The sequence below is a fragment of the Capsicum annuum genome, chromosome 5 (genome assembly GCF_002878395.1).
Source record: "Capsicum annuum cultivar UCD-10X-F1 chromosome 5, UCD10Xv1.1, whole genome shotgun sequence".
NCBI classification, from domain to species: Eukaryota; Viridiplantae; Streptophyta; class Magnoliopsida; order Solanales; family Solanaceae; genus Capsicum; species Capsicum annuum.
In genome coordinates this window covers 218794374-218818885 of record NC_061115.1, presented here as the reverse complement: position 1 = coordinate 218818885, position 24512 = coordinate 218794374, and the positions used below count along the sequence as shown (strand labels likewise).

Sequence of the window (24512 nt, the reverse complement as noted above, 5' to 3'; positions counted from 1 at the left end):
TTTTTAATTTCTACAAATTAACAAACCTATTATTTCAATTATACAAACTCGTAATTTCTCCTAAGAACATTTAATTCAATCTTGAAAATTCTTATAAATTAAAATACATCATATAAGATTTTTGGTTGCAAATAAGATTCATTTTTTTTTTCAAGTTAGTTATGACTATTTCTATTTTATGAGTATTTTCTTATCAGTTAAATCGAAAATCGAACCGTTAAAAACTAAAAACCGATAAACCAAAAGCCGATAAGAAATATCTTATTGATTTGGTTATTGGTTTAACATATTTAAAAACTGAAAACCAATAAACCAAACCGATAATATGTAAAATCGAATCGAACCGACCGATGCACACTCCTATTAAATACATGTTTGACTAGATTAGGCTCGTCTGAAAGCTCTCAAAAGAAAAAAGGATAAAATTTAAATTTTCAGAATTCGTTTTAAGGCAAGTTGATACTTTCTTTATGTCAATATTTTAATCAATGAAAAACTTTGTAATTTGACTAATGTGTCAAAACTGAAAATATCTAACTGTCTTTCTATGAAATTTCTGAAGAATTTTGAAACTAGTTTAGGAGAAATTACTTTGCGTATCGAATATAGGTAATCATGTATAATTCTAAAATTTATAAGATAAGGAGATCTACAGAGGAACGCTAGCTATATGCTTAACACATGCAAGTCGAACGTTCATGAAAAAGCTGTCGTAAAGTTTCCTTCTTCGTTCCTATTTCTTGCTTTTTTTTTCTCCGGTATGCCGCTCTGTTATTGTCTGATTTTGGTTGTCTGATCAGTACACTCAAAATTATGTATCTACTTATGTATTTTTACCCCTGCTTGGTAGTTTTGTAGCAGGTTGTTTCGGACGTTTTCTAGGAAAAGAAGGAACCGCTATAATAACCACTACGTGCGTTTCATTCTCTTCGATATTCTCTTTGATTGGTTTTTATGAAGTCGCACCGGGAGCTAGTGCTTGCTATCTAAGTATTGATCCATGGATCTCATCAGAAATGTTTGATGCTTCTTGGGGCTTCTTTGGCGACCGTGAAGTCACCGGATGAATTGCCGAGTAAATAGATCAGATCCGGACGCAGTTGCTCCACGGCGATACGGACTCGACCCGATAGACTTAGACTTCTACAAAGAGTGCAAGGTTATGCTATTCATATCCTACAACACACAGTTAGTATTCTACTAGGAACAGTCTTTAGATATACTACAATATCATTGGGAACCAAAGGCGGAGTTAGCCCTCTTTAGGGGTTCGTCCGAACCTCTTTCGACGGAAAAATATACTATTTTTAATGTGGTTATAGTAGGTATTGAACCCCCTTCGATTTAGTTTTCTTTGAATATTAAATCCCCTACTTGAAATCCTGGCTCCGCCTCTGTTGGGAACATAGATGATCCATGTACGTTTAGCTGCTATGGATGCTAATGCTCTATATTCAGCTTCAGTGCCAAAGCTTTCTACTATACTTTGTTTCTTAAATGTCCTAGAGATACAATTTACAGCTACAACAACATACCCAGTGTATTCCCGCATAGTGGAGTCTGAGGAGGGTGGAGTGTATGCAGATCATACCACTACCTCAGGTGAAGTAGAGAGGTTGTTTCCGATAGACCCTCGGTTTAGAACCAATAACAGTATAACAAACACTAAAGATAGCATATAAACTAATACGGTACGCAAAACAAACTAACAGTATAACACACAAAAAACTGTTATATTCTATAGTAAACCCCCCTCATGGTGGAAAATCCTCCCAGTTTGCATCTAGTAGCCATACAACCAACACAAAGACTGAAATTATTCAACTAGTTATGATTTGAGACATTTGTTGTTGTTCGTGTTGTTGTTGTTGTTTATATAGGTGTAAAGTTCAAATATTTTCTGATTAATTGGTTGAAACTAGTTTTGGATTGCGGCATAGTTGCTGAGGATTCATGTAGCTGACGTCAACTAGTTAGGATTTAAGGCATATTAGTTGTTGTTGCTTATGCAGGTGTATTGTTTCTTGTATTAGCTAGCAGTGTTAGTTTATTTTGCATACTGTATTAGTTTATATGCATTTATGTTTTGTGTTTGTTATAATGTTATCTGTCCTGAGCCGGGGGTCTATCGAAAACAACCTCTCTACTTCACTCGAGGTAGTGGTATGGTCTGCGTACACTCTACCCTCTCCAGACCCCACTATGTGGGAATACACTGGATATGTTGTAGTAGTTTTGTGTGCCTTTAATGTACCTGAGTATTCTCTTTAACACCCTAAAGATTCTCACTGTTTGGTGTCTGTATAAATTGACTAGCCGTATTTACTGCATGAGTGATATCAGGCCCACTGAATGTTGAAGTTTAACAGACTTCCCATAATGCTCCTGTATAGTGAGGCATCAACTAGACCTCCTGTAATATCCTGCAAATTAAACCATTCTTTTTTGCTAAGGATGTACTCATTGTCTTTGCTTGTCATTCCCACTGCATATTTTGAGATCGATGCTATATGAGAAGTAATTGACCTCAATCATAAGAAAAAATGTGGAGTTAATAACTCAAATCGTCATTTAACTTTGAACAACTCCACATTTTTTCGAGGCCTTTTCGGGCCAAATTAGTGTGCTTGTTATAGCCCACGGTTCCAGGGGTGGGCCCGGGCGTGTGGGCCGAAAATCGACCTAAGCGTGCCAGGGAGGCTGGGGAGCGGCCTAGTGTTGTCCGTTTGTGTGGGTGGGGCCATTTGGGTGGTCAAACGGGCAAAACAACGCGAATGGGGCATTTTTCGGGCCAAATCAGTGTGTTATAGCTCACAGTTCCAAGGGTGGGCCTAGGGGTTGGGCGTGCTATGGTTCGAAAATCGACCTGTGGGTGCCAGGGAGGCTGGGGAGCGGCCTCGTGTTGTCCATTTTTGTAGGCGGGGCTATTTGGGTGGTCAAACAGGCGAAACGACATGAACGGGTATTTTTTGGTCAAATCCAAATAGGTCAAAAATCGACCTAGGCGTGCCAGGGAGCGGCCTAGTGTTGTCCTTTTGTGTGGGCGAGGCCATTTGGGTGGTCAAACGGGCGAAACGGCACAAACGGGGCATTTTCAGGACAAATCAGTGTGTTATAGCCCACGGTTCCAGGGGTGGGCCCGGGGTCCGGGCATGCTGTGAGCGTAAAATTGATCTGGGCGTGCCATGGAGGCTGGGGAGTGGCCTAGTGTTGTCCGTTTGTGTGAGTGAGGCCATTTGGGCGGTCAAACGGGTAAAAGGGCGTGGGCTCGAGCTCCGAGGAAAGTTTTGGGCAAAACTTCTTGGGGGGTTCCCTTACGGCGTATTAAATGGATCGAGTTGCTTTGGCAGGGTCGGAGGAACCTTTTTCCAAGTCAAACGGGCGAAAGGACAAGAATTGCAGGTTTTTTAAAATTTTTAATGGGTGCGCCCACGGTTCGGGTGGTGGGCTCGAGTTTCTGGGAAAATTTTGGGTAAAACTTCTCAAGCGATCCCATAACGGCCTATTAAATGGATTGAGTTGCTTTGGCGGGCTAGGGGGAGCCATTTTCCAAGTCAAACGGGTAAAACTATAGGAATTATGAGTTTTTTCCTACTTTCGGTGGGTGTTAGCCCACGATTCTGGGGGTGGATTCCTGCTCCGAAAGAAATTTTGGGAAAAACTTCTCGAGCGGTCTCCTAATGTCCTATTAAATGGATGGAGTTATTTTGGCAAAGCCAAGAGAGCTATTTTCCAAGTCAAATGGGCTAAACGGTAAGAAACACAAGTTTTTTTTCCGACTTTCGGCGGGCGTGAGCCACAGTCGAGGGATGGGCTCGAACTCCGGGAAAAAATATTAGGCAAAACTTCTCGGTCGGTCCCCTGACGACCTATTAAATGAATCCGGTTGCTTTGGTGGGGCCAAGTTAGCCATTTTCCAAGTCAAACGGGCAAAACGGCAGAAATTACGGATTTTTGCGACTTTCGATGGTTGTTAGTGGGTTCGGGCTCCGAAAAAAGTTTTGCACGAAACTTCTCGGGTGGTCCACTGGCGGCCTATTAAATGGATCTGATTGCTTTGACAGGGTCGGGGAGCAATTTTTCGATTCAAAGGGGCAAAATGGCAGAAATTGCGAGTTTTTGCAACTTTCGGTTGGTGTTAGTCCACAACTTGGGGGTGAGCTCGGGCTCCGAGAAAATTTTGAGCGAAATTACTCGGGCGGTCCCCTGACGGCCTACTAAATGGAGCGAATTGCTTTGGCCGGTTCAGGAAAGCCACTTTCCAAGTCAAACTAGCGAAACGGTAGGAATTGCTGGTGTTTTGCAACTTTCGGTGGGCACAACACGGTGCACCAAAATCAAGCAGATGAGCACAATTGAAGTACACTTACTAGATGGTGCAACAGCAAGTAAAAGCTACAAAAATTACAGTTACGTTTTGCCCGGATCATCAACGATATCAAGAACGAAGCATTCGAGAGGTGTCACAACTGCTCTGCAAATTAACAACAACAACAACATACCCAGTGTATTCCCACATAGTGGGGTCTGGGGAGGGTAGAGTGTACGCAAACCATACCACTACCTCAAGTGAAGTATGACCGATAAAAGTATAACCAATGCAAAAGATAAGTATTACTGTAGTATTCGTCCCATGCATCGTCCTGAATCGCAGAAAATAAAATGGTATTCGACTATTCGAGTTCAAAGTGAGGATCTCCCTAGAACCGAAATTTCATCATCTTTGAAGTTCACAGCATGATCCCAGTAATTAGGAAGCAAAGACCTTACGAGCAGCAGCCTCGATCAGTCCTGGATTTGTGAAACAAAAACTCACGGAAGCTCGATTTAGCAATAGTCCCCTTGCCAGACTAATACACACTTGTTGAGAGGCTTATCTTCATCTTCGTCTTCATCATCATCTTCTTCTTACTTTCTTAACGGCAGCAGCCTAAGCATAAGTGTCCCATATCGCTTGATGGACTTTTTACAACCTTCAACTGCCACCACACTCATATCTCCCGAAATAACTGCAATACCAGTCATTCGGTTCTGCTGTGCATTAACATCAACCTTGAACCGGTTTGGAGGGTGTGAAAACCGAAAGGTTATTGATACTGTATGCTGAAACTGTGATCTCTGGCGTGACATTTGGGTCGTCAAATAACTTCCTTTCTTTCTTACCCCCTGCGCTCATCGGGAGTTAGCTTCCGTGCAACATTTCTGTCTATGTGAGCCTGCTCTTCGCTCGGCAGCAGCACTTCCATCTGTGAAGCTCACTAAACATGAACAACACATAGTGGCCTCAACATTGAGTGAGGATACAGATTAATAGAACTAATCAAGAGTAATAACAAGAACAAAGAGAGAATCACAAAAGAATGCGAAAATACAACTACTTAGAAAGTAGTACAATGACAACTCAAAAATATTTAAAAGATATAAGAAAAAATTATGATAAAAATAAGGGTTATTTGAATCTTGAAATTCAAAAGATGTCACATAAATTAGAAAGGAGGTAGTAATATTTAGCCTGAGATGAGTCAGTATGTCAAAGTTAGTATAGGAGATGTGAAAACAATTATCAGCACAATTGACATACTTTGTCATTGTTAGTTGGTTATTAGCGGCATCCTGAAAACGTATGACTCAAAATATGGATTTCAAATTAAGTTTCGAGTTAGTGGATGTTGTCAAAGGGAGTGGAGCCACATTTATGTTAATCCATGAACAAGATCTATACATCTCGTTCGAAAAAGAATGAATCAAAATCAATTGATACACTTCTCGAAACAAATGAAAGATGAACATAAATCATGAATCAACTAAGCCTTTGAATTGCTCTATCGCGCAACAAAGTGGCTTTCTGATGAGGTTGCTTCTGACACGATCGTGTACAGTAATAACAACATACCCAATGAATCCCTACAAAGTGGTGTCCGGAGAGAGTATACGCAGACTTTAGTCTACCTCGTGGAAGTAGAGAGTATGTCTCGGAAAGACCCTCGGCTCTAGTGGAGCAAATCAAAGTAGTAATGGGAATGAAAAACGACAACGAAGAAAACATGACAACTAATAGAAGACAGTGTAGAGCAGACATAGTGCGATCACCTAAACATAGTAAACAACAGATACCGAAAGCCAGAAAACTATTGAATACATAGTATAATCACTGCTTCAAATCAATACAAGCAATGCGAGCATCCGTTATAATACAAAATCTAACTAAAAGATAAAACAAATATACAACCCGTACGCAGAGTTCATTAGATGGACCTGCATTTTATCCTAACACATGTCACATGAGTCTTTGTTTTCAGATTTTACCATTTGGCAAAAAACTTTGCTCATCGAAACACCAGCAAGATCAGCCATACTCCCCATGCTGTATTCTGTACTTACGACACTGTTATCCAGCTGATTATCCGATATCTCGTTCTCTTGTGTTGTTTTTTCGTCTTTCCCTTGAAGTTTCAATGCATATTCCAAGTTCCACAAAACTTCTCCCATAGTCGGTCGGTCTGAACCATATTCAGCCAAGCATTTCTCAGCAGTCTCTACAAACTTCATAAAGGATTCTGGTGTTATCTCGCGTGCAATCCTAGGATCAACGATGGCTTCTGATTCTCCGGTCCTTAAACATTTCATCACACATTCAACCAAATTTACCGATTCTTTGGGACGAGAGGGATCGATAACGGGCCTTCCACACAGGACTTCAAACATGACAACACCAAAGGAATAGACATCAGATTTCTCAGTTAGTTGTTGCCTTGTCAAATACTCTGGATCAAGATATCCGAAACTTCCCTTCACCGCAGTACTAACATGTGTTTGATCGATTTCTGGACCAATTTTCGATAGTCCAAAATCAGAAACTTTAGCCCGGAGATTTTCATCAAGCAGTATATTCGAGGACTTGACATCTCGGTGGATGATTGCTTTATGAGAACCAGTATGAAGATAGTGAAGTCCTTTTGCTGATCCTATGCAAATTTCAAGCCTTTGTGTCCAATTCAAATTCGGAAGGTCCGAGCCATATAGATGATCCTTCAGAGTTCCATTCTCCATGTACTCATAAATGATTATCATCTCATCCTTTTCGTTACAGTAGCCGATCAGTGAGACCAAATGGCGATGTCTAAACTGAGACAGCATTTCGACTTCAGTCTTGAACTCCGAAAGACCTTGCTGTGATTGGCGAAATCCTCTCTTCACCGCCACCTTCGTGTTATCCTTCAAAACGCCCTTGTAAACTTTTCCAAAGCCACCAAAGCCTATGATCATGCTTTCACTAAAGTTGTCGGTTGCTTCCTGAACTGCTACAAGAGGGAACTGGTACCCCATATTCAACTTGGAAATGACAGATGCTTCTTTGGCTCCAACTGCTGTATGATTTTCCCCTGTCGACTCATCAACCGCTGTCCGTATTCTACTTCTGCAAAAGAGAATAGACACCACAACCAAAACGACACAAATGATCGATCCTCCAATAGTTGATCCAAGGATCAACCATGTTCTAGTCTTCTTTGAAGTAGGCACCGAGGACTGAATCTCAGCGTCTGAGGCATCAAGACTTCCCTTGAAATTGCTTATTTTCATGATCTCGAGACCATTCAGGAGGCCGTCTGGATATGCACTACCTATATCTGTTGGACCAATGCCAATGCTAATTCTGTGAATGTTCTGTAATCTTTTGACAACATCCATGTAATACGGAGCACCAAGGACATTCGATGTCCTGTTTCTAAGATCAAGATTCCTCGAAGCGGTTTGGGAATTGATCAAGACATTGAACAACAGCTCATGGTCATCCCCTACTTTGTTTGGATCATTGTGGCCAGTTACTATGTCACAAAAGTGGAACCTGATGAAATAATCAAAGCCGGGATCAACATCAAACGACCACGTGATGTTCACCAAAGTGTTTGGATCACCCACTTGCAGCCTCGTGGCAGTTCCATACACCGATGGAGGGGCAATATTCCGAGAAGGCCCTCCTCGTGTATAATTCACATCTTGTATCCTCGATAAAAACTGTATAAGATTCGTGCCTGTTAAGTACCTTCCATCAGGTTCCCAATATCGCCACGAGGTATCATTTTGAGGCAACACAGAAACATTCCCCATATTCACCCTCACAACTGTTTCTAACGCTTTTACGCTCAAACTATGAGCTCCAACATCTACAGGAATAACCTCATCAGGAAGTGAAATAACTTCCAACGCGTTCACAAACGCAAACGAGCTAGCTAAAGGCGTAAACGTAAGAACAAGACTAATACTAGTAATGTTCAAAGTATACTCCTTTACTAAACCAGCACTCAATGGCTCAAACTTCTTGATCAAAGTAAAGTTGTCAACAGAAACACTGAACTTAGCAGAACTCAAATTGTAATTCTCATACATAAACGGATAGAAATATAAGCGAATCCAATGGCGCCCTTGTTTCTTGATCGAAAAGGTGAATTTCGAAGTATCATTGAGAACTCTAGCAGTTTGATAAAGAACTGAACTATAACTAGATGGAATGGACTCTAGACTTGTATTTACAAATACCCTTTGAGAAGAATTCAAGTTATCAGCTAAGAAAATTCTATTACCTATAGTAGTATTTTCAAAGGAACCACAATTTATAAGATAATTATCAACAGGATCAAATTCTAATGAACAAATAATCACACATAACATAGACAATACCAAAACAAACAAATGAAGTAATGCAAAATCCATGATGAGGATCTAAAAAAGACTCAATTTTTAAGTCATTGATCGAAAAAAATGAAATCTTGAAATATACTTAATTTTTGATATCACTAAAACCCCACCACCCTAAATGGATTGAACATTCAAGAAAGTGAAAAAAAAAAATTGAAATAGACTTATATGTGACAAAATGAACCACAAAAACACCAATGGACTAAACTTTCAAGAAAGTGAAAAAAAAAAAAAAACTTTGGAGTCTTGAATGAACTTAATATGTATGATATCAAGAACCACAAAAACACCAAATGGACTAAACTTTCAAGAAAGTGAAACAAAAATAACTTTGAAATATTGAAATGAACTTTATATGTGTGATATCAAGAACCACAAAAGCACCAAATGGACTAAACTTTCAAGAAAGTCAAAAAAAACTTTTAAATATTGAAATGAACTTAATATGTGTGATATCAAGAACTTCTAAAAACACCAAATGGACTAAACTTTCAAGAAATTGAAAAAAAAACTTTGAAATATTGAAATGAACTTAATATGTGTGATATCAAGAAAAACACCAATGGACTAGACTTTCATGCAAGTGAAAAATAGAAGTTGTCAACTTTGTGTGGCACTTAGCATCAAGAATTTGAAGTCTAATTTATGAATGGAGGAAAAATGGTGAAATGCATAACCACTCTTCTGTACATTTCTAACACAAGCTAACAACTGATTTTTAAGAGTATGGAAATTGCAATTTTAGTCCTTCAAGTACCAACAAATTTGGATTTTTGATCCTTGTAGTTTCTAGTTTAAACACATTTAACATTTGGTATTAACAAATATCAAGGGATCATTCACTAGGATGCATTAGAAATGAGATTATCCGGGAGAAGATAGAAGTGGCTTCGGTGGAGGACAAGATGCGGGAAGTGAGCTTATGATGGTTCGGGCATATGATGAGGAGGGGCACAGATGCTCCAGTACGGAGGTGTGAGAGGCTGGCTATGGATGGTTTTAGGCGGGGTAGAGGTAAGCCTGTAGAAAGGTGATTACATATGACATGGAACAGTTACAGCTTACGGAGGATATGACCCTATCAGGTGTAGAGGATGTTGATAGAGGATTATTGCGCAGGAGTACGTTTGTGGTGTATTGGTGATACCTATGTTTTTCGAATAGATATTTTTTACTATCATCTTGTGCGTGTTGTGTTTTAGTTATTATCCTTTTCTATCTGTTACTATAGGATTAGCGTGTAGATGCATGTTTGTTTGTATTTTGTTTATTATATTGTTATCTGTCCTGAGTCGGGATCTATCGGAAATAGCCTCTCTACTTCATCCAAGTTAATTAAAACTAAAATATGTTTTATGAAATATTTCAATGGTCATAATTAAATTTTATCAACAATTGAAGGACCAAAAGTGTAATTATCTCTTAAGAAAAAAAAGTCAAAAAAGTGAAAGTAACCAAAAAAGTATTAAATAAAATAAAAATCTTTTGATATTTGTTGAATGTGGCAAATTGTGTTTGAAGAATTCCAAAAGAAGAATTTAAAAGGGTCTAAAAAATAATAAAATAAATTAAGAGTCAAAGACAAAATTGGTGCATAGAATTATGAACAAAGCTACAAAAAATAAAGAAAAAGACTAGTAGATGTAATTGAGGATAACAGCTATTAGGATAAGGAACTCTCATGTTACATGTGAGACTTTGAAAATGATATTAGAATTACTATCGGAAAATAGTGATGGAGTCAGAAATTTTAATAATAATATATTTAATATATTTTTATGTAGTAAATTTGTAAATGATAGAGTGTATGTAGTTCCTACACTTTTAACAGAGTCAAAAATTTTAACAATTTGAAATTTTTTAATTTACGATCTAAAATAATTATTGAATTTTCGTTGTCACTACAATGAAAACTTCCTTTATACTTTCTCCGTTCAGTGTTACTAGTTATAAATTGAGATGATATATTTATTAAAAAAAATAATTAATAATATGGTCATTTTATCATAATATTCCTATTAAATAGTGTTTGCATTTGCATACTGTCTTGAAATTAATTTGAAGAAAAAACAATTAATGTTAAGGATAAAATAGGAAAAAAAATTATATATGTCAAAAATGATAAGTAAAAATAAAAATTCAATTAAAAAATTAGGAATAAATAAAAGTGAACGGATGGAGTATCAACAACAATGACGACTTTATTATGTTGGTTGTGAATTTATATGAATTCAATAATTATTATGTTGGTTGTGAATTTATATGAATTCAATAAATTTATTCAGATTCTTTATATTAAATTTTTTTTTTCTAAATATCTATTAATAAATCTTTGTGGTCTCTCTAAATTTCGAACATAATAAAAATTTTATTGCACGAAATTATTTTTTTCAAAAAAAAGAAATATGTATCAGTATTTAATCATGAATCAATTATTATTATGTTAACTTGAGGTAAAACTATAAATATTATTTTTTTTTATTTATATAATATAATTTTTCGACGAACGAAATTCAACTAGAACACTTTGGGGTGCAAAGAGAAAGGACAGACAATAAATTTGTCAAAAGACATAGATTGTTCACACCTACTTAACTAACTTTATTAGTAAATTGATTTGATGGAAGGGAAGTTTCCTTGTAGTAGCTTCTACAATAATGATTTTTGGGAATTAGTTTTATTGATGGACACTTAACTTTCTATTGATTACATTAAAGTATTATAATTAAAAGAAATTAACGAAAAATATATTACATATCATGTAAAGTAAGGGATTCAGAAAATATTAAGTTCGAATTATTTTCTTGTTAAATAAATAAAAATATAATCATAAATGTACTTTTTAAGTTGGTCTCATCCGATATATACAGTGGCGGAGTGAGAATGGGGTTGAGAAGTAAACATACGGACTAGTTGAAGGAGGTTCAACATCTATTATATATACATAAAAATATTTTTGATCGTGTAAAAATAATATAAAAATAGTATTAATTTTTTATCGAAGGGGGTTTGGATGAATCACTGATTACAAGGTGGATCCGTCACTGGATATATATGTCTTTCAACTTTGACGTGCACAAGCAGACACTTAAAGTGGCATAAAGTTGAACAAGTAGACATGTCCGTTCTATGCGGCATAATACGCGTAGCATGCCACGTAAGATGTGAGTTGTTTGTAGGATGAATGTTTCTACTGGTTCAACTTTATATAAGTTTGAGATAAGCATTCAGTAATCTCCTGCGGAATTATGATCAAAGTTGTTACGACACATTCCAACTTTACAGTAGCGTATTTTTATCATCCTTTTGCGCTGACATGACATGCTTATTACCTAAAATGGGATCACATCAAAGATGTTACGTTAGCTAAAAAGACTGACAAAAGGTGCCACAAAAATACGATAAGTTTTAGTTCTTAGGGGGTAATAGAACCCTCGTGAAGTTGGAGTGTGTCGTAGCAAATTTAATTATAATAGAACCCTCGTGAAGTTGGAGTGTGTCGTAGCAAATTTAATTATAGTTTAAAAGGTAATAGATACTTTACTCCTATAAATTTAAGTGCTGCTTATATATTTTCAAACTTAATAAAAAAAATAGAAATGTCCGTTACGATCAAATTAAATAATTATGCAAAAAATTACGCCGTATATTTCAGAGACAAATTAATGAAAATGGACCATATACTAAATTTGATAATATGCCCTTATCTTGATGTGACTAAAACGCGTTTTCTTTTATACCAAAAACAATAAGAATAATAACAAATAAAACAACTACATTGATAGCAACATATAATTAACAAGTTGTTCTTAATTTCATTTGTATATTTTTTGTCGTATATTAATATGGACAAATTATTTATTAAAAAAAAATTGATTTTGCGTGTGCTTTGGTTCTTTTGCAAATTGCAATATTAATTGAATTTAGAAACTTCATTTTGATAAATTTAGAATTTAAAATTATTTCTTGAAATTATTTTAGTGTTTGAATTATTTGGGAATCTATTTCAATAATGTTTATATAATACCTACTGTTATTTTCTAATATAATTTATTTGATATGTTTCTATTATTTAATTATATGATTAAGCAATGTTAACCATAATTAATTTGGTTAGCATACTTATGAACGAGGTAATAGAAAATTCACCAATTCCTTAAAAGAGTTAACTCTCATCGCCCCACTTAATGTGTCACTATCTTTTTTGTTAGTCTATATTTTAAAAAAAAAAAAATTATACTTAAAATTTAATTCTAAATTTTTCATTTTTCTCCTAATAATTTTTTTTTTTTTGGCTTAGACTCTGTACTCAGTCAAACTATGCTGATAAATTAAACTCGATGGAGCACTAAATATTGATAGGTTAGTAGTATGAGTCGCATGTGTATTTTCATGAGAGTGACTAAAGTTTAACGAAATATCTTTAAATTAAATATGACCAGTGATACATTTTGCTAATCAGTAACATAATCACCAAGGTATATGGTAGGATAAACGTGATTCTTATTCGCTTTATCCTTACTTAGACGTTTCTACGTAAAAGTTTTTGTAGGAAACGTAAATCTAAATTGATCGAATCAGTGAATTACGAATATCAGATATTATCGTAGTATTTTGAGAAAATTGAGGTGGTTGGGTAAGCATATTAATTTGGTGTACCAACTAGTAAACTAATCCCACTAAATATGTTGAAAACTTGAAAAGCCCACCTACATTGACCATGTAAATTTAGAGTCCATCTAGCTTAAGAGCAACAATAACAACATAAGTCGGGGTTCAGGAGCGTAAAATATACGTAAATTTATTTTTGAAAGGTAAAAAAAAGTTATTTGCGATAGACCTTCGAAAACAGTAGGGAAGAGCACTTTATTTGCATCTGGAGGTCTCTGTTCGGGGTGTTTGAGTAATGTTCATGTTTTCGGTTGAATAGTTTGTAGCAGTATCTTGTGGTTGTATTATTTCCTGTAGTAGCTAAGCATTATTAGTTTATTTTACGTACTGTATTAGTTTATACGATTTTATGTTTCTGCGTTTGTTACAATGTTATCTATCTTGAGCCGGGGGGTTTATCGGAAACAGCCTCTTTACTTCGCTTGAGGTAGTGGTATGGTCTGCGTACACTCTATCCTCTCTAGACCCCACTATGTGGGAATACACTGGATATGTTGTTGTTGTAGACCTTCGGCTCGAAAGAAAAGTATGTGTCACAAGATATTGTAAGAAAAGAGACGACGAAGTCTCGACTAGCAAGATACAAACAAATGTGCAATAGATAGTAATACACATTAAAATAAAAGAAAAATTACGCGATAACTAAATAATGCTACTAAATTATCGTAGGAGCACCGTGCATTTGTTTTGTTAAATATTCATTATTTGAAGTATACTGGGTCCCAACTAATTCAAATTAGTTATTTCACTTATTTCTTGATTTATGTATTAAGATAAGATTTGTACTTCAATTAACAATGAGTTCTAGAAGTTTTTTTTTTTTTTTTTCATTTTTTGTATTTAAGAAAATAAAAGCAAAGGCATAATACATAGATGTCTGCTTTAATTTGGTCTTAATTCAGAATTAAATATTTCAAGTTTAAGTATGCATATCTAAACATTTTAACTTGTTTTTCACTGTATCAGTTGAACACTCCGATTGAACATGAGCTGACCCTTTTCAAAATAATTGATTCATGTTTGCGTTAATGGACATTTATGACCAGTCGGTCCAAATAAATTTTATATTATGGTCATTTCATAATTTGGGTCATTTTAGCCCAGATAATTTTGATGCAATTCATATATCATATTGATACAATTCATATGGCATACTGATGTAATTCGTAAAAATAAAACAGAGCAGCAAATTTACGGATAAAAATTATATCATTGTTAGAATATTCATTTTTAATGTGATGTGCATAGATTTGTATCTTTATTGTATAAAATACATATATATAATATATGTATAAGACATATTAAATTTGTATCAGTATTGTACTCCCTCCGTCCCAAATTTCCTAATTTGATTTCTCATTTTACTTGTCTTTTTTTCATTAATCAAGAAGTGATAATTTTTTTTTTCTTTTCATGTATTACCCTTTGCATTGATTACTTTTTCTTCAAATTAAAATGTAAACATCATTTAATAGGGGTACTATGGTAAACTAGTCATGTTATTAATTATTTTTCTTAATCAATGCGTCATCTGAATTTGGGACAGAGAGAGTATAAAACTGTTAGCAAATGACTAGAAAATAAAATTATAATTCAACAAACATTTTCGTGTCAATAATTTCATCCGAAGTGTTATTTATGTCTTTTCCCCAATACAAATTTCACATAAGCAATTTTGGGCCTAGAAGTTGCAATAGAACCAAAAGGCCTTCACAAAGACTGGTTTAAGATCCAAGCCCAACTTAAAACAACTTAAATAGAACTAAATATTAGAAAGTTTTAAGTTTTACTTTTATCGGAAGGAAACTAAAAATAAGAGTAAATGCACTGTTTCCACACTGAACTATAAACAAAATTACTGAGACACACTCCAACTTAAAGGAGGTACTATTACTCCTGAACTAATTAAAATCGTATTTTTGGCCACCTTAAGTGCCTACATAGCATATACGTATGCCTACGTGAACATTCAGTATGTTGATTCACGCAGTGTATCACGTAGCCTTAAAGTTGCCAAAAATATGATTTTAATTAGTCCAAAAGTAATAGGGCCCCTTTAAAAATACCATAATTACTTTTATTTTTCCTAAAAAGAAAATATAAAACTCTACCATATTTGATTTATTTCTTGCTTCGAGAAAAAGTGTTAAACCTCTACAAATAGAAGACCCTTTCTCATACCGTAACACCATAGCATCCACAATGTAGTCTTCTAAGAGACTGTAATACCATAACATCCACAATGTAGTCGTCTAAGAGTCTTATTTAGGGGGAGATTTTCTCCCACCAGTTTTTATATTTTCTTTAATATTAGTTTTCTTATGTAGGTCAATCGGTCAAATCATATCAATAATATTATGTTTCAGTATACTTTTATTTGTCATCTGAATTATCACTGTCTTGATTTGCAAACTTTAAGCTTTCACATGAGTCCCTCTCGATATCGAACCCAACAACTCAACTCCTTTGGTCTATCCTAGTTTTACTTTCAATATTTCTACTTTTCCATTTGGATTTTTACCTTTTGAGTTGTTGCATTTACTTTCTGAAATCAAAATTGAACTTTAGTCTTATTAATAGAGTGAAAAAATTGGATTTGAGTTCATTACAAATTATGAGCTTCCAACCATCCTCTAAGCTTTGTAAATTTTCCTGCTTTAAAATATCTAACAGTTACACAAATACACAACTTATGTTTTCAATATTATAAAAAATCCCAACTCCCTAAATATATTACAAAAATCCCAACATATACACAGAATGTTATGTATATGTCCGCTATGTTATGTATATTAATAGGGAGAGAGAGTAAAGTAATTAAAAAAGTGGGAGAGAGTGTAATTACTTCTAAAAGGGTTGGTATTTATGTTATTTATACTTAAAATATTGATTTGTTGGATCAACTGTTTATTTAATAAAGGGAAAAGGGTCAAAAATACCCTCCTACTTTGAAAAATTGGTCAACTTTACCTTCGGTTATACTTTGGGGTCATATTTACCCCCGTCGTTAAGAAAGTTATTAAAAATACCCCTCATTTTAATATTTTTCCATCAGGCATGACATTTGAATGGGGTGGATGCCATGTGGCTATCGACTTCTACTTCTCATTTTTTGGATCAATTTCTTAGCGAAAATTCTAGCTCTGCCAGTATAAACATTTCAAATTACCTACAACAAGGATGTTTCTATTCCTTTCATATAATAATAACAATAAATCCATTTCATGAATCAAATAGATTTAAAATAAAAATAATTTTAATTTTATATTATAGTATAATTCCACTAAGTGGGAATACACTGGGTTTGTTGTTGTTGTTGTTGTATATTATAGTATAATTCATTTAATAAAGGGTTTTGGGTGATCCCCTTGCGCTAGGATTTTCATTGAAGGGTTCAAAGGTAAATGTGTGAACTAGTCAAAGAGGTTCAACATCCACTATATATACATAAAAAAATAATTTTAATCATGAAAAAGTAGTATAATTTTCCGTCGATGGGGTTGGAATGAAACGGCTGGATGAATTCCCAAGTACGACTTATAGGATTTAGAAGAATTTTTTATAGGAGGAATTCATTATTATGTGGTGCAAATTTAGATTAATCAGAATTTCAATACGGATAAAAAATATTACGTGAAAAGAAAAGAAGCTCCAAATGGAAAATTCTCCTACCTTTCCCTAGCTAAATTAACTAAGATATAGCTATGAATTCGGCGGAATCAACAACAACAACAACAACAACAAACCCAGTGTATTCCCACTTTGTGGGGTCTGGGGGGGGTAAGATGTACGCAGTCCATACCTCTACCTCTGATGAAGTAGAAAGGCTGTTTCCGAAAGACCCCCGGCTCAAGTTACGAGATATCAAACAAACACATAGTACAGCACAGAAGCAGATGACATAACATAGATACTGCAGCCATAAGGAATATAAAACAGAGTAAAGCAGGAATGCAGGAATATAAAGCAGAGGAAAGCACACAGATTCGTAACAAACATAGAACACGGAACACGGAACAGAACATTGAAATACGGAATCATACCAGGAATACACCCCCACCAATTACCTCCCTACATTAGCGACCCGAACAGGCCCTAATCCTCTGCCGTAATTCGCGTCTTCCAGACCTTCCTATCTAGGGTCATGTCCTCGGTCAGCTGTAACTGTTCCATGTCCCGCCTAATCACCTCACCCCAGTACTTCTTCGGTCTACCCCTACCCCGTCTAAAACCATCCAACGCTAGCCTCTCACACCTACGGACCGGGGCATCCATGCCCCTCCTCTTCACGTGTCCGAACCATCTCAATCGTGCTTCCCGCATCTTACACTCCACTGAAGTCACCCCAACCTTCTCCCGGATAGTCTCATTCCGAGCTCTATCCCTTCGGGTCAGTCCACACATCCAGCGCAACATCCGCATTTCTGCCACCTTCATTCTTTGGGTGTGGGAGTTCTTAACTGGCCAACACTCCGCTCCATACAGCAAGGCCGGACGGACTACCACCCTATAGAATTTACCTTTAAGCTTGGGCGGCACCTTCTTATCACACAGCACCCCCGATGCAAGTTTCCACTTCATCCATCCCGCCCCGATACGGTGCGAGACATCCTCGTCAATCTCACCGTTACTCTGGATCACGGACCCGAGGTACTTGAACTTATCCCTTTTCTTTACCTCCTGCGCTTCTAGCCTCACCACTACCTCGGCGGAATCAATAACTTTAATTCAAATTACGTATTTAGTTATGTTATAAAAATATTTAATATGTATAAATAATTAATTTAGAACCTAATAAACAGAAACAAAAATATAGTAATTCAGAACTCATAAACTAAAAATACTGACACGAAAATCGAGACATTTGTGGAAGGAAGGGATTAGGTGTCCTTGGGTTTCTCTAATGGGGGTATATATGAGGTCCATAGAAGGAAATTAAAGTGACTTTTTAGTGCATACTTTAAAGGAAATGGTGTGAACAAGACAAGGATACATGTGGATCAAATTTAATCTATTTTTCATAGTGAAACATAACTAAATGGTCCAAAATTTTATAAATTGGAAAGTTGTCTTGTCTTTTGGATGGCTAAATCATTGTCCATGGGCTCTTATGCTTCTTGATATATAAAGAGTGAAGAATAATTGGATGGACATAATAGGGTCCAATTTTAAGATTTGAAGTTAGTGGTGGAATGTAAGTCGTTTGGTACGTGGGATAAGGATAATAATTCAACGATAATTCTGAGATTAATTTTAGGAAAAATGCTCTATTTTCACCCTGAAATATACAAGAAATTACTGAGACACACTCGAACTTTAGGAGATTTCTATTAACCCCTGGACTAATGAAAATCGTATTTTTAGCAACCTTAGTGCCTACGTGGCACATCAGTGAATCAACACACTGAAGGTCCATGTAGGCACTAAGGTTGCCAAAAATACGGTTCGGGTGTGTTTCTGCAATTTCGTGTATAGTTCAGGATGGAACCAGAGTATTTTCTCTTAATTTTATTTCATACATGTTTGATTTGAGGTATTAGCTAATGTCGGGATCCCATACATGAGGTGAAATAAAATAATTTCATGAGATATCTTTTTGTTTATCCCATCCTGTGTACCAAATGATACGTATCTACTAAGTGGTGGAATGTATGTCGTTGGTACGTGGGATAGGGATGATAGTTTAACGATAGGTTTGAGAGTAACTTTATTTCATGCATGTTTCATTTGAGGTATTAGCTAATGTCGGGATCCCATACATGAGGTGAAATAAAATAATTCCATGAGATATCTTTGTTTATCCCATCTCGTGTACCAAACGATACGTATCTACTAAGTTAGTGGTGGAATGCATGTCGTTGGTACGTGAGATAGGGATAATAGTGCAGCGATAACTTTGAGATTAATTTTATCTCATGCATGGTTCATTTGAGGTATCAGTTAATGTCGGGATCCCATACATCATGAGGTGAAATAAAATAATTTCATGCAATATCTTTGTTTATCTCATCTCGTGTACCAAACGATACATATCTACTAAGTTAGTGGTGGAATGTATGTCGTTGATATATGTGGGATAGGGATAATAGTTTAATGATAACTTTGAGATTAACTTTATCTCATGCATGTTTGATTTGAGGTATAGAGAGCATACAAAACGAGTCGTGAGTGTTCGAGTTTGAACTCAACTAGGCTACATCATATACTTAAAATGAACCAATCCTAAAATACACTTGAGTTATAATTGAATACTCCATCTATTAACAGTTAAAAGATCGTTATGAAATCGAGAAAATGCTCTATTTCCACCTTGAACTATATACGAAATTACTGAGACACACTCGAACTTTAAGAGGGTCATATTACCACCCTGAACTAATTAAAACCGTATTTTTGACAACCTTAATGCCTACGTGGACCTTCAGTGCGTATGTGCCACGTAAGCACTAAGGTTGTAAAAAAAAAAAGATTTAAATTAGTCCAGGGGGTAATAGGACCCTCCTAAAGTTGGGGTGTGTCTCAGCATTTTCGCGTATAGTTCAAGGTGAAAATAGAGCATTTTCCCTTATGAAATCAATAAACTTCAAATCTTAAATCTGTATCTGACAATGACAGATGCTTTATAAATATTTGACTATAAACATATATATTAATATGATGACTGTAGTAAGAACACATAAACTTTAAATTTTGAATCCGGGCCTTTATATACAATGCAACTTTTTTTTTTTTCTTTTGGTGAAAATGACTAGCTTTATGAGCAGATTTTGAGGTTCATAAGCTTAAGGAGGTGTCTATCAACTTTGCTCATAGAACAGGAATATATCCAACAGTGAAGGCCCTCAATTTTTCAAATAGGAAAATCTCTAAATAGAAATACAAAGTCTACGTAAAAGCTATTGAATTCCGACCTGTAAACTCATACACTATGCTCAAAATCCGCCCCTCGCATCTGACATTCGTGAATCTAGATTGTTCAAGCAGGGGCGGAGCTACATACAAGGTAGGGGGTTCATCCGAACCCCTTCGATGGAAAATTATACTATATGTACATGGTTAAAATTATTATTTATGTATATATTTATAGTAGATGTCGAACCCCCTTCGGTTAGTTTCGTATATTCACTTGTGAACCTTCTTGGTGTCAATCCTGGCTCAGCCACTGGGTTCAAGAGAACTCAATCACGTTTGTTCATACCTTATATACATTGTATATAATATGAATTTCACCAAACATCTATCGATATTCAACTATAAGCTCAATTATTATTGTATATCAACTTGAGATCGCCTTAGAAACTCATAAACTTCAAATTCTGAATCCGCGCCTCTTTATATAAGATGCAACTTTATTGGTGAAAATGACTAGCCAAACGTGTGCATATTTTGACGTTGTTAATCAACTTTGGTCTTATTGCAGGGGGGATATCCAACAGTGAAGGCCCTCACTGTTTCAACTATCAAACTTTCGAAATATTTTTGTTTTTTTTTACATGAAAAATTGGAACAACATTATCCAGGATTTTTGCTATTGGTGGGTCATATATCATCGCGGATGGGCTGCTCCACCCTTAACCAGAGGTCGAGGGTTCGACCCTGAACATAGATAAAACTTTGTTGGGAGCGCTACCCCCTGAATGGGCCCCTACCCGGCGCGAATCTGGATTAGTCGGGCTCCAATGCGAGTGCCGGACACCGGATGGGAAACCAAAAAACAAAATCATCCATACTGTAAATATATGATCAGTCAAGCAACGGCGGAGTCAGGAATTTGATAAAAAGTGTGTAAAAATTTTTCTCAATTGTGTTACGGGTGTGCAAAATTAAATACACACTCACAATAGCTAACGTTTAACCTATACACACAATATAATTTTTCGACGAAGATTGTGCACTCAATCATCCTTTGATATAGGTGGCTCCGCCCTTACCGTGAAGATTATATAGTCGATTTCTAACTTATTTAGGATAGAGACGTAGTCATTATTGTCCTATCATTTTTAAAAAATTATTTTTACCTATTTATATAGCTAGTGGCGAATTTAGAGTACAATTTATGAATTTGTAGTTGTGCTCGAATTTTCATTAAGGAGTTCAATATATAAAAATAAAGTAAACACACAAATAAAGATCCAATATCTACTGTATAAATATAAAAAAACCATATAATGTGGCTCCATTCCTAGCACCTTGTATATACATATAATAAGAAATTCACTAAATATTGATAATTATTTAATTATTTAACTCAATTATTATTATATATTTATTTAAAGTCTTTGTTAATTATTTAATTATTTAACTCAATTATTATTATATATTTATTTAAAGTCTTTGTAGGAATGCATAAACTTCAACCTCTTGATTTGCCTCTGCGATGGTGGATTCAGGATTTCTACATCAACTTCAGATTAATATACAATACTAATTAGGTTAACAGCTACACCAGAGGCGGACCCATGTGTTATTTTGGGGTGCTTTGGCACCCACTAAACTTAATATAAAATAGGTGTTATTATATAAGAAACACTGAAAAAATGGTATAAAAAATAAAAAAGCACCCACAAAACTACAACTTGTTTGGATGCTCTGACTTTAGGTGGATCTTTCATGTCTAGGTACTTAAGATCGATTCCCCACAGTTATGCTGCATTTTTGTATAAAAATTTTTTGTAACTTTTTAGTTATATTTAATGTACACAACACGCACACGACCCAAGTACTCTTGTACACTAGTACACAAGCATGTTTGACTTTTTTTGTATTAGTTTTTTTTTTAAATTCTTAATTTATTAAACTAAAAGTACTTTTTGTATTTTTTTAAATACTCAAACAAAAAATCTGAATATCTTTTGGCCTTCTCCAACAAAAGTCTTATTCTTTCAAAATTTAAACACCAAATTTTAATATTGCATGTAAATAGTTATATATTTATATTATGTCATCATTAGCAAATTATGTTAAGTCAGGATTTGAAGCCAGTGGGTTTTGAATTTAAAGAAATATAAAAAAAATAAAAAAAAATAGATATTCTGCAATGGGGTTCGAACACACGTCCGTAGTAGAAGAGAGGCCCTTAATGTTGGTCCATCTACCACTAGGCCAAGCCGTAATATTTGTCAATGGGTTCACCCTATGTAATCATATACATATATTCAAAATTTTAGTGTAAATATAAAGTTTACGTAAAAGCTACTAGATTCGCTCGAACACCCGTAGGATACTGTAGCTCCGCCCCTGATTAATGCACCCACAACCTTAAAATCCTGGGTCCACCACTGAGTTACACACATATAATGAATTCTTTAGTAACTGTATAGAGTCTGCAAAAAAGCTACTGAATTTTTCTGAACTCATATACTAAGCAATCTAGACCGCCCCTAGCCTTGACATCAGCTTATCTAGAGTACAATCTACAGATTCACGAGAACTCAGTAACTTTTGCTCATATCATATATAGAAAATAAGAAATCCCCTAAATATCTATAAGGCACAATATATAAATATGCCGTTTAACTTGGCCTCAGGTCACATCTATGACCTCCGACTTTGAGTGTGCACAAATTGGTACTTAAACTTATAAAATTGAACAAGTAGGCACATACGTCCTACGTGGCCAATTCTTGTCCTACATGGCATCCTATGTGTATTATGCCACATAAGACGTGTGTGTCTACTTATTCAATTTTATACTAGCTTAAGTGTCTACTTACACACCCAAAGTTGGAGTTCATAGATGTGATTTGAGGCCAAATTAATAAAGGGCATGTTTATGTATTATGCCTATCTATAAAAATTCAAATATAAGCTCAATTATTATTGTACGTTAACTTGAAATCGTCTTTGAAATCCATAAATTTCAAATTCTGAATCCGCGCATTTATATACAATGCAACTTTTTTTGGTGAAAATGACTAGCCAAACGTGTGCATATTTTGAGGTTGTTAAGCTTATGAAGGTGTCCATCAACTTTGGTCTTATTGCAGGGGGGATATCCAACAGTGAAGGCCCTCATTGTTTCAAATATCAAACTCTCTAAATATTTTTGTTGTTTTTTACATGAAATATTGGAACAACATTATCCAAAATTTCTGATATGACCACCAAGGATTGTATCGTCAATCCCAACTTGTTTAGAATCAGTATTCTTGCATGAATTGTATTATCTTCAGTTTAATAGATGTCTTAGCGGCTGCATGTATTGAAGGGGAGCCTCGGAGTAACTGGTAAAGTTGTGATCAGGAGGTCACGGATTCAAGCCTTAGAAACAGCCTCTGGCAGAAATGTAAGGTAAGGCTGTGTACAATACACCCTTGTGGTGGGGTCCTTCCCCGAACCCTGCGCATAGCGGAAGCTTTATTCCCAACTTGTTAATAGAGACATAGTTATTGGATTTCCGTGAACTCATTCACTTTGCGATCTTAGATATGCCGTGAACTCATACACTATGCGATCTTGATATGCTCCTATCCTCAGAGGCGAACCCAGGATTTAAGCTTGACGGGTGCACCTCTATATTTAAATATAGTAATTAATAGTGTCAAAGTTTGACATACATTTCTTTGAAAACTTATTAATTATAGTATTTTATAAGCAAAATTTTAATATTATTGAATATCATTAATTAAATTTAATATGATAAAAGTGTGTTATTTACCGTACTTAAATTCAACGTACTTTTATATTTTGAACAATAATAGAAAGTTTTTGAAAAATATGAAATTCATGACATTTGTTTGCTAGATAGTTGCAACGGATAACGTTTGATTTAAGCCTATCTCAAACTTTAAATTGCTACTCAATGATCAAAAGATTAAAAGAAAATAAATAATATACAGTGCTAGGGAGAATATCTATCTTTTGAAGTTGGAGAAAAACTTGTATTTTGAAATAAAATAAAAAATAGCTCAATAATATCCACAATACATAAAAGAAAAAAGAAAAAGTATGAAATAAATGACTACTAAGTAGGAAGTCTTTTTTAATCAAAAGATAAATATATACATTTGCACAATAAGTATAAGGAAACTTGGAAAATGAAAAAAGGAGCAATAAAGAAACATTGTTGTTGGGGTTCGAACCTGAGCAATCACGCAATAGAAAATTGGAAAATGAAAAAAGGAGCAATAAAGAAACATTGTTGT

At 35.2% G+C, this 24512-nt stretch overlaps 1 protein-coding gene and 1 long non-coding RNA gene across 2 annotated transcripts; one reads left to right on the top strand and one right to left on the bottom strand.

The window, feature by feature from the left end:
- Positions 1-509: 509 nt before the first annotated feature.
- Positions 510-1463, top strand: LOC124898804. Its single transcript, XR_007055593.1, has 2 exons — positions 510-758; positions 851-1463. It is a non-coding gene; the product is annotated as an uncharacterized LOC124898804 (long non-coding RNA).
- A 4648-nt stretch (positions 1464-6111) lies between these two features.
- On the bottom strand, positions 6112-9391 carry LOC107871339 (probable receptor-like protein kinase At5g59700). The gene has a single exon (XM_016718245.2). The coding sequence runs from the start codon at positions 8710-8712 to the stop codon at positions 6268-6270; it is 2445 nt and encodes an 814-aa protein (XP_016573731.1). The 5' UTR covers positions 8713-9391; the 3' UTR covers positions 6112-6267.
- Positions 9392-24512: the final 15121 nt, after the last annotated feature.

Coding starts and splice junctions, on each gene's coding strand:
- LOC107871339 (XM_016718245.2), bottom strand. CDS start 8,712: ATGGATTTTGCATTACTTCATTTGTTTGTTTTGGTATTGTCTATGTTA.